The 15,093-nt window shown below is 45.0% G+C and overlaps 1 protein-coding gene across 1 annotated transcript; it reads left to right on the top strand.

Annotated features, from left to right (window-relative positions):
* The first annotated feature begins 746 nt into the window (after positions 1-746).
* On the top strand, positions 747-14,848 carry RSAD2 (radical S-adenosyl methionine domain containing 2). The gene is made up of 6 exons (XM_084826691.1): positions 747-1,211; positions 2,356-2,517; positions 5,198-5,427; positions 9,375-9,524; positions 10,135-10,167; positions 12,741-14,848. Exons 1-6 carry the CDS (start codon positions 947-949, stop codon positions 12,903-12,905), a joined length of 1,005 nt encoding a protein of 334 aa, XP_084682817.1. The 5' UTR covers positions 747-946; the 3' UTR covers positions 12,906-14,848.
* Positions 14,849-15,093: the final 245 nt, after the last annotated feature.

Raw genomic sequence — 15,093 nt, 5'->3', positions numbered from 1 at the left:
TTCATTCACAGAACTTTACAGTGGGGAGAGGGGACAGACGGCATTGTCTTCCACTCACAACTCTCCTGTACTTCCCACATCTTCTTCCAACTTCTTTCTTGCTGTGGAAAATCCACTCGGGAAAAAAAAGATGGAATAGCTACACAATGCCTTCTACTTGCTAGAGCTAGGAGCTCTCCCTCTGGAAGCACCAGGGTGGAAGGAAAAACAATTCTGGAAGAAATTCTGGGAAAACACAGGAGGGTTACAAATGGAAGACCTTGCAGGCTGGTCTGGACCCTCAAATTCCCGGCATGAGTCAAGGCCATGGCGCCGTAACAGCCTCATCTGGAAGCTCCCACGGAAAGAGAATGCCGAGGGCTGCCTATTTGAGGTAAAAGAGGAGGACAATAAAGGACGTTCACTGCCATGCCTAAATAAGTGAAGCTGGAGAAGCTTTAGGAAGGGGGACGACCCCGAGATGTTACCATTTCTTTCCCCCTTTAACACAGACCAATGGAGGTTTCCCATTACTGCATCACTATCCTGGGAAAGACCTGCACCAGTTGGATTTATGCCTGTCAAACAGCTCTTAAAACAAAGGAATCCGCCCCCGCCCCTCTTGGGGAGTGAAGTGAAAAATACAGCAACTCGGCCGTTCCCTCTCAAAGCTCGTCCAGAGTCATCTGGGCAGAACCATCACCAACCCGCATTCCTGTCGCATCTTTCAGCGTATTGTCTGTGCATCTCCCCCCCCCCCCCCCGGGTATATGGGACAGCGCCGACTGACAAAGCCGGCGAACTTTGACCGCCGGGGGAACCCAGCTGAGGCCAGCCAAGTTCTGCTGCGTGGCCCCGAAAGCGAAACTGGGCTCGCCTGGTCACACGCGCCCCGTTATCTGCTCGCTTAAAAAGCCGCGCGGCTCCCGAGCGCCGCACAGACGCGGAGAGCGAGAGCGCCGCAGCCATGCGCTCGCCACCCTGCCCGCCGCTGATCCGCCTCTTGCTCCGCGCCCTGAGCGCCCTCTGGCGCGCCCTGGCGCCCACCTGCCTCTGGCTCTGTGGGGCGCCGCCGCCGCCGCCGCCGCCGCCGCCGGTGCCGCTCAGCGTCAACTACCACTTCACCCGCCAGTGCAACTACAAGGGCGGGTTCTGCTTCCACACCGCCAAGAACTCCTTCGTGTTGCCCCTGGAGGAAGCCGAGAGGGGGCTGCGCTTGCTCAAGCAGGAGGGTGAGTGCGAGTCGGGGGCCCGTCGCCCACTCCGGGCCCAGGGCCGGTGCTGGACTGGCAGGCGTGTGGCTTGGTCTGCAGTGGCTGGGAGCGGCATTCAGCCGCTGGGGAGCGTCTCCTGGCATGGCGGTGTCTTATGAGGGCCTGGTGCGGGGTTGCCTGGCGCTCAAGGGCAGGATGAACCCCCGACGGGGCAGGGCGGGGGCAACCCTTACTCTCCAGGAATTGGTTTGTTAATGTATGGGATTTTTATACTGACCTAGATGGGTTGATTCTGGGACCGTTAAGAATAATTAAAGCTGCAATCCTATGTGCATGTTTAGACAGAAAACGGAGACAGAAATAAGATTGTGCCCTAGAACTATAAAATACGGTATGTAACAATCCCAGCAGCCGCAAGAAAAATGGCAAAAGTAAAAAGTGCTGGGTCGGGTTGATGGGAGTTGTAGTCCAACCCATCTTATTTATTTGTTTGTTACAGTTATATACTGCCCAACAGCTGAGGCCTGCTGGGCACTTCACAGCAATCGAAACCATAAAATACAACATGATAAAACATAACCTAAGACTTTAACGGTCGGTCAGTCACCTGTAAAACCAAAGTAAAACCCAACAGCAGTGGGTGCTGGGTGAGGAAGGCTGAGCTAAGGACTTAAACCAGAGTGCAGAGACCATTTGAAATACCCAGAATACACCCATTGCCCCTACATGTGTGCACATTCGCTCACGCACACCACCTCCAAGATTGTCTGCTGAAGCCTCACTGTTTTCTCACTCCTCATTTTCTGTAGAATCCAGAGGCTGGCATGGGAAAATCATACCACCTGATTTAGGGAGAATAGACCGATCCCATGAAGACAGTAGGATATGTATGTAAGAAAGGGAAGCACTGTAACTCAGTGATGGAGCAGCACAAACCTTGCATGAAAAAAGCTCTGAGGTTCAGTTCCCACCATCTGGAGGTAGGGCTGGAAAAGACTCCTGTTGGAGAGCTGCTACCAATGGTGTGATTTGGTATAAGGCAGTTTCGTATATTCATACATGAAAGAGAACAGAATATAGTGCGAGATTGTTACATGCGTCCTATCTGTCTAGCCATCCATCTTGCTGTATCTACTGATTTTCTCTTTGTGTCACATCTCAGGTATGGAGAAAATAAACTTTTCAGGAGGGGAGCCATTTCTGCAAGAGAGAGGTGAATTTGTCGGAAAGCTGGTCCAGTTTTGCAAACAGGAGCTGAAACTGCCAAGCGTTAGCATCGTGAGCAATGGCAGTATGATTAAAGAAAGATGGTTCAAACGTTATGGTAAGAGAAAGAATAGTCACATGCTTTATTCTGATAATTATATAATTTATTTATTGTGCTGGCAGACTGTTGGGGAGGGGGGAAGAAAACCTGGGGAGGTGGGAATGGAATAGGGTATACTGGAAGAGGGCATGGCTGGTTAGCTGGAACCCTGGACAGAAGTACTCCACATTACATTTTTGTTGCAGTTCTCACTTCTAGCAATGAAATGGTTAGGGTTAGGCCTGGCAGCAGAGCAGAAGTCTTGGGATAAGGGAGAAAATGGTGTCCTTTAATCCCTTGCTCACTCCTGAAACTCACCCTCCACCCCTGAGAGCCCTAAGCTGCACAATAAGGCTGCTGTTCCTGGCTGTCTGGAGCCTTGAACATGAGCACTCCACTTGGGCGAGTGAGATATGCTACAACATTTGGTACAAGTCCCACTTGTTTTTCATCTATTTTCATCCTCGGATGGGAGCTAGATATGTCACTCTTATCAGTAACGTATTTGAGACATTTCTAAGATGTCTGAATCTCTGCCCTCTTTGTTTATCAATAACCACTTGCTGTTATTTAAAATGTGTCATTTGTTCTTCATCCTGCTTGAACACTGAATCTGCCAAATGAGAGAGTTTTAGGGTCAAATGGAAGATTAAATTCCATGATTTCTCTTCTTCACATGAGTTTTCCATGTGTGGGCTTATTTGCTCCTTGTGCAGGCATACAAATCTGTAACATGCAAGAACGTGTAATGTGCAATTACACATTTCTCTTCAAGGTTAAAATAAAAGTAATTGAAAAAGTTAGTTGTAGAAGCAAAATATTACTAGTTGGATGAAGGAAGAAAATGACACTGAGACAATCGTGAGAACTCTTTTTTATTACATGGGGTAATACATGCATTGTAAACACTAATTAAAAGAATTCCAATTCCTAGTTTTTAGAGGAGCAAGTACTTATGTTCCAAACTAGGCAGTCAAGTTCAAAAGTAATGTAAGACTTATGACCCAGTGCCACACATCCTTGCGCTATGGTGATCTAGAGTTAAAACAAGCCTGAATAAGCAGGTACATCAACTTCCTTAACTTTCCACAAAAGGTAAGGAAGGAAACTTCCCACAGTTGCCCCAGTTCAGCAAGGGAGATCTGCTCATGGAAGCAGCCTTTTGTGTATGGAACTGATGCAGATACAAACACACATCCTCATCCATCTGTAATATTTCTCTGGGCACCCACTGAATTGGCTCTCTGCAACTTTCCATACAGGTGGGAATGCACATTCACTAGGTGTTTTGTGCGACTAGTTGCACGTGTGTAGCCTGGGATGAGGGCCATTATTTGTAAGTATAATATATTTAGGGTGCAATCCTATGCATGCATATACACACAAGAGTCTTACAACTGCTTGGAATTTTAGGACTTTCTTTTGTCCAAACATGCATGGGATTGTTCCGTTAGATGTGACTGCAAGAATATTCCTATATTAGTGAAGAATGAAACTGTCATTCATAACTAGCTGTCTTGTTGGTAAAAGAAAGAAACGGTATACAGAAAAAAGAGATACACTTGAGAATTATGATATGGTTTGGTCCTTTACTGAATATTTTAGAATTGATTTAAGTTAGATATTGGCCACTTGGTCTAGCCATAGAGAACATAGCTTTCACCTGCCTTTTCACTTTCATCTTTACTTTTTCTTCCTGTTGTTATTTTGTGAAAGGTCTGCTTACTTATCTACGTTCCTCATTTTTTCTCCTTCTTTCATTTGGTTTTCATAATCTCAAATATTCTTGGTTGGATTATTATAATAACTAGCTAAAATGGCATTGCCGTTGCCACATTAAGCCTTTTTTAAACTATTTTTTATTCTGCCACCTCCCCCTTGTACAAAAATCTGGTAGTCTGATATCACTTCAATGATTAGATTTTTCCCCTGCACACATTTTAAGATTGTATTACTTCCCTTCAAGTGTATTTTTGATACTAGCTTCTTTGTCTTATGTTCCAACTCTGATGTCTTTATATTCTCTTATTTAATCTCTGTGTTGTTATAGTTCTTTGTTTGTTTGTTTTAAACCACATGTCCCCTGTTTCACAGTTTTCTTCTTATTAATTGTTTTCTATGAACCATTTACTAGCCAGGATTTATTCAATTGTTTCTTTTCAATTATTTAAATACCTTAGGACTAGTTTATGACTGCATTTGCCTTATCCTTGAGTTTTAAGTTTGTTTGTTTTTTTGGCTTTATAAACTTTTTTGGGGGGGATATGGTCTGTTTTTGGTTTGTTTTTACAGCATCTAAGTTTATTAGTATTTCCATAAAGCTCACACAGCTTTGCTCATGCAGCAGCTGGCAGGAGTCATAAGGAATATGTTAGATTTGCTGAATGTTAGTACAATGGGTAGTATCCACTATTAGTTCAACTTAAGTCCCATTCATTTTCAATAGGTCTGCTCTAAGTAGGACTAACATTAGATACAACCCATTGAATTTATTCAGTGTCATTTTGAAGATTTAAAATGAGTTTATTGATAAACAGTTAATAAAAATAATAAGAATGTAAAACACTTGCTAGGCCTGTTATTCTCTAATCAAGCTTACAATTAATGGTCTGTAAATGTGAACCTGGACTTAGGACTGGATAGAACTGGATGACTTGACTGATGGTGTTGACCACCAGTGAATATTTTTCTGTTTCAGGGGAATACCTAGACATTCTGGCTGTGTCTTGTGATAGCTTCTGTGAGGAAGTCAATGTTTTAATCGGCCGTGGGCAAGGGAAAAAAAACCATGTCGATAACCTCCAAAAATTGAAGCAGTGGTGCAACAATTATGGTGTGGCTTTCAAAATAAACTCGGTGATTAACAGATTTAATGTGGAAGAGGACATGAATGAGCAAATTGAAGCTCTAAATCCTGTCCGCTGGAAGGTAAGAACCACTTCTTCTTGGCAAACTCTTATCAGATGTTTAGTGAGGTATTCCCCATAAACATTTTTCTATATGGTGTTCTAAAACATGGATGTTAGTGACTCTCTGGTGCCCTCCGCATGTTTTGGACAACAACTGCAAATATTCCTGACCATTGGCCTTGCTGGCTGGGGCTGATAGGAGTTGAATTCCAAAACATCTGGAGGGCACCAGGTTGGGGAAGGCTTGTCTGAACTATTCTGCAAAGTGGTTGTGCTTCAGTTCTGTGCCAATGTGTGGCCAAACCACAGGCTTCAGTAACTGTACTAGGACATCATTGATGCAGTCACTCTAAAAACATCTACACGAAGTTTAGAATGATATTGGTGCTCGGTCATCCTGTTCATCCTGTTCTTGCTTTGTGAAGGGTGTCTGGGTCAGATGTTGTAAGAGACACAAGGCTGCTGCTGCATCTCCATGACTCTTTCAGCTCTTTCTTCCTTGCAACATGCAATGCCCAATGTGACATCATAACATCATGTATCTCTCTACCCTCTGTCTCACATTGTTGTCTGCACAGCCTGGTGGCATCATGGCATGTATTATGTTATAGAACATTTTTACGAGGAGAAAAGTGAAGGGAAGGCCAAGAGGTTCAGAGCCCTGGCTGCTCTGCAACTCTAAAAGTCTCTGGTTCTACCCTGAGGTTCCTCCTTTATGGAGTGCTTCCTATCAATTCCTCTGGCTTCCTGCTCTCCCGGAGTAGGCACAGCATAAGACAAAGAACTTGGAATTGTTGGAAGTGTTTCCCAATGGGCTGGCCAGGGGAGTTTCAACAGTGGGATTGTTGTCAGCTGTGAATCTTGGGCCAATGCAGTGCAAGGTTCTGGGAGAAGGAGTGATGGTCACTTCTGGATGGTCACTTCTGGAAAAGATAGCCGGTCCTGAATTAAGAATAGGGATGTGTGAACGCACCCCTGTATGGGTCCTCTGGACACCCACCCAGCCCCTGCCCCCACTCCTGTTCGCCAGTCCCCGGACCACCCTCGAGCCCCTCCCATGCTCGCTGAGCAGCCTGCACTCACCCCAGTGGCCTCATTGAGCTCTACAATCACCTTTTTTTTTTAGAAATGAAATGGTGATTGCAAAAATGTGCATATTTTTGTATGCATGAAAATGTGCATTTTTATGAATGTACATATTTGCATGTGAAAATGTGCACTTTCGCAAATATGCAAATTTGTGCATTCACAAAACGCGCATTCGCAAAAACGTGCATTTACGTGCATGCAGAAATGTGTGCATTTTTGTGATCGCCATTTTATTTCTCAAAAAATGGCGACCGCAAAGCTAGATGAAGCCACCAGGGTGATTGCAACCATTCACCGAGTGTGGGCAGGGGGCAATCGTGGGCTCAGGGGTGCGGGCAGTTCCGCTGAATTCCTGGACTGAATTGGGCACCCGTGCCATCCCTATGTAAGAAAAAGGGTCCAGTGAGTAAAGTGTTTAAGAGCCAATGCTCTTAGAAACTCGTTATCATGGCTTATGCAAACCACTCTCAATATTTGGGGCAGAAATGATCCTCCACTGGAGGACCTAGATCAGGGCTGTAGAATCTCAGGCCTGTTTGGTGGTTTCTTGGGTTTTTTTGTGTGTATTTTTCTAAGAGGTTGAAATGCTTCCTAAAGCTTAGCTGCAGTCAGTAAGAGCTTTAAGCTAGAACAGGCTGGTATTTTTGTTAGCGTTGCTTGTGCCGATTTTGGCTTGTGCCGATTTTGCTTTCTGCCCTGCCCAGTGGAATACAGCCCTCTAGATAAACAGTGGCAGGGCGTTCTGAAAGCCAGTTTTCCTTGCATGCACTTCCTCATGATGCTGAATAGATAGATGCAAAGAACTAATCTTTACTTTTGGAGAAGGTTGTGGGAGGAGGGAAATGGGAACGTATTAAACCTAACAATACAGTCCTCTTGCGTGTCCATAATATATGTATCCTAGAACTTGATATTTCAGCATATCACAGTTTGGTTGACATATCCCAGAAATCTACAGTGTCCTGGAGTACAAAATCTCCAACTCCACTTTGTGTTTAAAGGAACTTGACCTCTTACTCATGGCATATTGGCAGGGGACCCTTAAAGTTTTCTTTACCTTTCATGGCTTAACAGTATCCTCTCAGCTCTCATTTGGTGGCAGTAGGTCAGTGAACATATGGTTTTGTAACTTCTGGGGGGGGGGGGGAAGAAGCTTTTTCTCCCATGCAATGAAGCATACACAACATTCATCCCAAACACAAGGCTTATAAATGGATCTGTTTCTTTTCTGATCCTTATTGTCAAAACTGTGGGGTCCTTGCATTTTTAAGTATGTTGAGTGTCTGCACTTCCATGTCTTCTTGGGTTCCATGATGGTCGCTTCAGAGCAATGCTCCGGAGCTGCTGAAAGAGCACAAGGTCACCCAAATTGGCTCCCAAAGTCTCCGAAATAATTAGGGCTGTAGCGTTTGATTAATTAGGTGAAAATGGCTAGGGAGAGGGAGAATTTTGATGACATTTCTAATGAGGAGGCAGGGTTCCCTTTACTTTGTAAGTGCAGGAAGTGTCCAAGGGGTCTTTTTTCTGTTTTTTTACTCTCAAACTTCCACATGATGTCGCGTAGTCTCCTGAACATTCAGGACCTGCTGCTGGGCTGAAAGCCTCTGTTCTAAGAGTCCTGCCCCGCTGGAAGCAAGAATGGGGCTTTTAGAGCTTTGAGGTGCAGTCTTGTGCAAGTTATCATGAACAAGAACTGCCAACCTAGCAGTACAAAAGCAAGAAATTGCAAGTAGATAAATAGGTACCGCTTCGGCGGGAAAGGTAACAGCGTTCCGTGCACCTCGGTGTTCAGTCATGCCGGCCACATGACCACGGAAGCGTCTTTGGACAGCGCTGGCTCTTCAGCTTAGAAATGGAGATGAGCACCACACCCTAGATTTGGACACGACTGGTTGGGGACACCTTTACTTGTGCAAGTTTAGATAGAAAAAAAGGCCTATGGTTCCCAGCATGCCTCAGCCAGCCATGCTTACCTGGGGCATGCTGAGAGTTGTAGGCCTGTCTAAACCTGCATAGGATTGTGCCCTTAGGAAAGCTCTTTTTCACTTTTTCTTTAGCTTTCCATGCTAAAAGTCCCATTCTTGCTTTAGAAGGGAAAGCTAAGGGGGGAAAAAAGAGAGGCTCTAAAAGCTTGCAGCAGGGTGGGGCTCTTAGAACAGAGGCTTAGCATTACTTCCTGAATGCTCAGGAGACCATGCGATGTTACGTGGTCTCTTGGGCATTCCAGGAACTGTTGCCAGGATGAAAGGCTCTGTGTGAGGAGCTTGTGAACCTCTGACAGCACATGGGGCATTTTGAGAGTAAAAAAAACAGGGAAAAGACCCCTTGACCACCTCCTACACCTACAAGGTAAAGAGAACCCTTGCCTCCCTATTCCCCATTAGAAATTCCATTGAAATGATCCCCCTCCCAAAGAAAGAGGCAGAAAAAACAGTGCCTTTTGCAGGGAGGGAAGAATTTTGTGAAAGTAGGGGGCAGTTTGGCACAGCGCTAGTTTCAAACATACAGCAAGCCACAACAATATATGGATGGTGATGAAGCGGCATTTGATTTGGTAGCTCACAAGTGATGGAGGTTTGTCAGAGGTCCTACATTTAGAAAGTACGTGAGGTACAATTAGCATCCTTCAAACAACGCAGTGATTCCATTGTTGATACAGTGGAATAATGGAGCTCTTGACTGCTATGGGGGAAACCCTGTGGGCACATACTCTCGTAGCTGATAGCTTTACACTAGTGAACCTCCAGTAACTAGAATGTGGTTACCCCTGATATATTGTATTTCTGCATGTCAGACCCTCTCCATCACATCATTGTTTGTCATGGTAGTTTTGACCAGCAAACATCCTCTCTTAAGCATACACTTTATGTTTCCTAGGTATTTCAGTGCCTGCTTATTGAAGGAGAAAATACAGGGGAAGATGCTCTGAGAGAAGCAGAAAGATTTGTCATCAGTGATGAAGATTTTGAACGATTCCTACATCGTCATAAAGATGTCTCCTGCTTAGTGCCTGAATCTAATAAAAAAGTAAAGTTTACAACTCTGACTATTCATAAATTCAGAAAGCAAGACGTTTAATTTGAGAACTAGAAATCCCAATGTGAATTGATTTGTTTCGTATTCTGGAAGGTGCTTGCTAACAAAAAAAATGCAAGTACCTAGTTTCTTGGTTTCCCTGGCTGCAGGAAAGCTTGACAATATATTTGTTAGAATGCTTGCAATGTGTGTTTATAAGTGCCTGGGATGTGCATGGTTGGACTGGTTCATCAACGCAAAATGTAAATCTATGATATTAAGATGGCATTGCAGCAGCACCTGCAACAGTCTGTTGCATCAGAGACTAACTTTGACAATTTGCTAAGCACTGGATAATTCTTCTAAATGTTAGACATACAGAGTTGCAGTAACATAACTGTTGTTGATGAATGCTCTGAATAGGGCCACGTACATCTTACAATTGCATTTTGCAAGAGCAGAAACTGGGTTTGGGTATAGACTTCAGCATCCTGAAAAATCTCAGTTTTTCTTTTAGAAAAGCCTGTTTCTTTCACTTGAAGCAGGAGTAAGCAACCTGGTGCCATACAGATGTTTTGGACTACATGTTATAAATTAATTTCTCTCTTCCCCCTTTTAATAGATGAGAAATTCATACCTAATTCTGGATGAATATGTAAGTCTTTTTCTTTCGTTATTGTATTTATCTCACAACCACACTTTGAAAATATTCCCAAATCTATGAAGCAGGAGCTTTATTTCAGCCTTTGCCCTGAGCAGATAGCAACCCTACCCGTACTTTCTTAGAAGTGAGTCGCACTGAAATCAGTGGGGTTTATTTCTAATTCAGTATTAAATATTGTTAGGATTCAGATCCAATTCTTCCTGAATCAAAACTTCCTTACAGTGCAATTGTATACCTGCCTACGCAGAAATAAGTCCCACTGACTTCAACAGAGCTTACTCCCAGATATAGGATTGCAGTCCAAACATAGTCCAAGTCTCTACAAGAGTAGGAACATAGGAAGTTGCCTTATACTGAGTCAGACCTTTGGTCCATCAAGCCCAGTACTGTTGACACTAACTGGCAGAGGCTCCCCAGGGTTTCAGGCAGGAATCTTTCCTAGCCCTACGTGGAGATGCTGGGGATTAAACCCAGGACCTTTTGCATGCAAGGCATTGCGCTACCATTGAGCTACAGCCCCTTCCTTTAACACAGAGAGACAATTCAAGTACTTAAAATTCAGTTAGTTCAGTTTATACTTGAAGATGAGCAAATTAAAGGAAAAAACGGCATTGTACTACCTGTGCAGTAACCCACTGAAGTGTGTCACGTATGAAAGATGGGGAGCATCCTGTTATTCGCAGTACAATCAGTCAATACAAAGGGATGCTGCACGGATATTTGTCCCTGTGGGTCCTCTGTTATACATCTTTATCACAACTGTTGGGTACTTGAAGCAACCTTTTGGAGGGCGAAGAATAGATTGCTGTGCAGCCATCAGTTCTTGATTGTACAATTCTGGAATATAAGTTGATTCAGTCAGTCTAGGCCTTCCTTTGCTATGAGGAAAGATGATGCGTATACTTGAGGGGATGGGTAGAAGCTCTGCCTCTGAATCACTTTCCTGTTTGTGTAATGGTCAAGATTTGAGTTGTCAACAAATCTGGCTAAGGTTTGATTCCTAGCCACAGAAATAGCCAAATGTGTAATTGGCTATTATACTTTTGTAACAGCCTTGCCCAGGGGACCTGCAGTCCAAAGGGTTGGACCATAAATTCAGTCTGAAAGGGCTTTTTGGACCATTTCACACATGTCACTAAAAGTGCATTTTTGTTTATATTCCCATGTCTGTAAATCTATATTGGCCAGAATATTCATTTCTGTTATGCGTTCTATTCCACATACATGCACAAATAGCACAAGAATGGTTCAAAGGTGATTTTACTGTTTAAGAAAATACACTTTACAATGCATTAACTTAAATGACTTTGTCCAGAACCATTAGCTTCAGCATCATTACGTACGTGTGTGTGTGTGTGTGTGTGTGTATGTATGTATGTGTATGCAATCATAAGAGTTTGCTGGGCTGGAGTTAGACACCAGGGCATCCTATCAGCACCAGCCTCAAAATGATTCAGTTGTAGATAAGGTTATCAGAGAAATCTGCAGCTGATTCAAATGAGTTTGGATTTGTCTGAATCTGACCTGCAGATAGGGATGTTAGAGAATTCCACCACGGACTCCAGTGAGGCCAGATTCTTTGGAATCTGCCCCCCCGGAGTCCGTGGCGGAACGGAGCAATCCCCCCTGCCACTCCACAGAATCCCTCTGGGACGGAGCCTACCTTTGTCGGCTGTCCACTGCCCCGCGAATGGCTGCCCTAGTCTGCAGCCGCCATTATCATTCCACTTTAGCCGTGATAGGCTACGTAAGTACTTACATAGCCTATCACGGCTAACGCAGGGATGCCATTTGCGTCCCTGTGGTAGCCGTGATAGGTTACGTAAATATATATGTAGCCTATCACGGCAAAAGGCAGGGACGCAAATGGCGTAGCGGCTGCCATCTGCATTCCTGCTTTTTGCCGTGATAGGCTACGTAAATATATATGTAGCCTATCATGGCTACCCCAGGGACGCAAATGGTGGCCGCTATGGCGGCTGCCATTTGAGGCCACAGCCCAGCTGCGGACGGAAGTCTGTGGGCTCCCCGCGGAGTGGAGCTGGCCGGGGAGGATTCTGGGGGGCGGGATGGATCGCTTCCCCCCGCCAGTGGATGGCCCCAGTGGAACAGGGTAAGTCATTCGTACCCCTACCTGCATATTCCACAGTCGATGGCTTTTGCCAAGTCCCATGGATTTGCAGACCAGTTTTTTTTTTTTAATTTGGAGGGAGATTTGTGCAATTTTGTTCAGTTGCAAATGTGCAAGAGTGCATTTGCGTGAGTTCACATTAGTGTGAGTGCACACTAGCTCAACTGTGCATTACTGTGAGTACACATTAACTAATGTGCATTAGCTCATGCATGCTTGTGCAAATGTGAATTTGCAAACAAAATTCTCGTACAAAAAATCCAGTTCCATCAATGAGTGGATGACAGAATGAAAGACGCCTGATAATCTGTGAAACACACACAGAATGGATGTAACAAAATCTGTACATCCCTAATGTAGATGATTTAGTTTGTGGAGCTGAGGGAGGCTAGTTTGGGCTATACAGTCACTTAATGCTCTGTTGTTTTTCCAGATGCGTTTTCTAAGCTGTGTAAATGGTCGGAAAGAGCCTTCCCGATCTATCCTGGATGTGGGTGTAGAAGATGCTATAAAGTTCAGTGGATTCGATGAAAAGATGTTTTTCAAGCGAGGAGGGAAATATGTCTGGAGCAAAGCAGATATGGCACTGGAATGGTGACCAAACCAACTTATTCTCTGCATGGACTGTGCACTGAAACCATGAGCAATACCCATTTTGTTCCACTCTTTAGAGAAAGACACATATGTTTTTTACACAGAATTTCCCCTGCATTTTAGCTGCTATGGGTGTATGCCAGTATTCCAGTGAGTGTTGCTTACTGCAGGCAAGATAGTAGGCATAGGTTTGCCCACAAGTGAGAATTAGCTTTCATTTACTGCATATTTAAATAATGGGTTGCAGCAGCAGCAAACAAAGCTGAGTGTATGTGGGTTTGGGGAGGGAAATACCTCATAAGAACATAAGAAGAGCCATGCTGGATCAGACCAAAGGCCTGTCCAGTGCAGCATTCTGTTCACACAGTGGCCAACCAGCTGCCAAAGAACAAACATGCTTGAATGTTGGGAGAAGACCACCCTATGTCTTAATGTTGTTACGGATGTACGAAACTCACTTACCTTTTCACGGAATTTTTCGCGGGGGGGGGAGGCGCACCATCCCCCCCCCCCGGAATCCTCGATGGGGTGGGAGGAAGCAATCCGGTCCTCCCCCTTCGAAACCTGCCCAGCCGGCTTTGCTCTGCGGTGGCTCTGCGGAGCAGCTGGCCAGGGCCGTCCGCAGCCGGATTTCCGTCCACAGACGGGCTGCTGCGGACGCAAATGGCGGCTGCCGTAGCGGCCGCCATTTGCGTCCAGCCAGGCTGCCATGATAGGCTACGTAAGTATTTACGTAGCCTATCATGGCTACCTCCCCCCCCAAAAAAACCCAGTGTATGCAAATGGCAGCGGCTACGGCGGCCGCCATTTGCGTTCCCTATTTTTCACCGTTCTAGCCTACGTAAATATTCACATAGGCTATTACAGCGAAAAAAAGGGGAACGCAAGTAGCTTAGTGGGTGCTATTTGCGTTCCTTTCCCCCCCTCTGTAATAGCTTTGTATTAGGCCTCATTGAAATCCGTGGCGGAATTCTCCGCCATCCCTAAATGTTGTACAGATGAACTTGATACTATTAACCAGTGGCACCGAATGCCAGTAAGGCTTAAATATATAAAGAGGAAAGGAGAGGACGATTGCTGACTAGGGATGGACGGAACACTTACCTTCCGTTCTGTTCTGTGTCCGTGGGGGGGGGAGGCGCTCCGTCCCTCCCCCAGAATCCTCAATGGGGGGGAGGCGATCCGGTCCTCCTCTCCCGGAATTCTGCCTGGCCGGCTCCGCTCCGCGGCCAAGCCGCAGAGTCACTGGCCAGCTCTGGCCGCCCGCAGCCAGACATCTGGCCGCTGGGCAGCCCTGCAGGTACGCAAATGGCGGCTGTCATAGCTGCCGCCATTTGTGTCCCTGTATTTAGCCATGATAGGCTACGTAAATATTTATGTAGCCTATCACGGCAGGGGGAAAAAAACCCAGCGTATGCAAATGGCACTAGCCGCCGCCATTTGCATATGCTGGGTTTTTTCCCCCTGCCCTGATAGGCTATGTAAATACTTACGTAGCCTGTCACGGCCTCCGCAGGAACGGAAATGGCGTCCCTGCATCAGCCATGATAGGCTACGTAAGTATTTACGTAGCCTATCACAGCTATGAAGAGAAGAAGAAGCGAATGGCGGCCGCAGGATGGCCGCCATTCACAAAGCAGCACGGACGGGAGCAGGTAAGTGCTCCATTTTGCGTGCCTTTTGTGGGTTGGGGGCGGCGGGGACTTCATCCTGCGTGCCTTTCGTGGGTTGGGGGGGCATAGAATTCAGTTGCTATTATTATTTTATTATTATTAACGAGAACTGCATTATAAGTGAATAATAAAAAAACTAGATAAATCATTGTTTCTATATATTTTTGAAAAAGAAAATTGGAGAATTACATGTGGATGCTTGTGTATCTGTATGTTTGTTTTTAATGCAGGTGTATATTTGTAAGGATAGAGTAATTAAAGTGCTGTTAAAAGATTCTGTTCCTTCTTTGGTAAGGCTTTTTCAATTAGAAGCCTCAGGTTTCAACATGGGTATGAATGAACCTTTAGTAACAGAAACACTCTTGCGGATTTGTGGTTATGCTTGGTACGTTTATAGGAGAGCTTATATCACTGTACCTGCTCATGCGTTCTTCCAATGGTCTTTAGGGCCTTGCACTCATTTAATCTCACAATTTTAGTTTTTCCTCCCTCATTTGTCTTCACGAGGCCCAAAGATTG

The sequence above is a fragment of the Heloderma suspectum genome, chromosome 1 (assembly GCF_057233095.1).
Source record: "Heloderma suspectum isolate Gila_16-S chromosome 1, 16-S_ref, whole genome shotgun sequence".
Taxonomy (NCBI): domain Eukaryota; kingdom Metazoa; phylum Chordata; class Lepidosauria; order Squamata; family Helodermatidae; genus Heloderma; species Heloderma suspectum.
This window is presented reverse-complemented; position numbering and strand designations above follow the sequence as displayed.

Excerpts from the sequence above, each read along its gene's own strand:
- RSAD2 (XM_084826691.1), top strand. The coding sequence starts at position 947 with ATGCGCTCGCCACCCTGCCCGCCGCTGATCCGCCTCTTGCTCCGCGCC. Across the intron at positions 5,428-9,374 it reads TAAATCCTGTCCGCTGGAAG|GTATTTCAGTGCCTGCTTAT; the intron begins GTAAGAACCACT and ends TATGTTTCCTAG. Across the intron at positions 9,525-10,134 it reads TGCCTGAATCTAATAAAAAA|ATGAGAAATTCATACCTAAT; the intron begins GTAAAGTTTACA and ends CCCTTTTAATAG.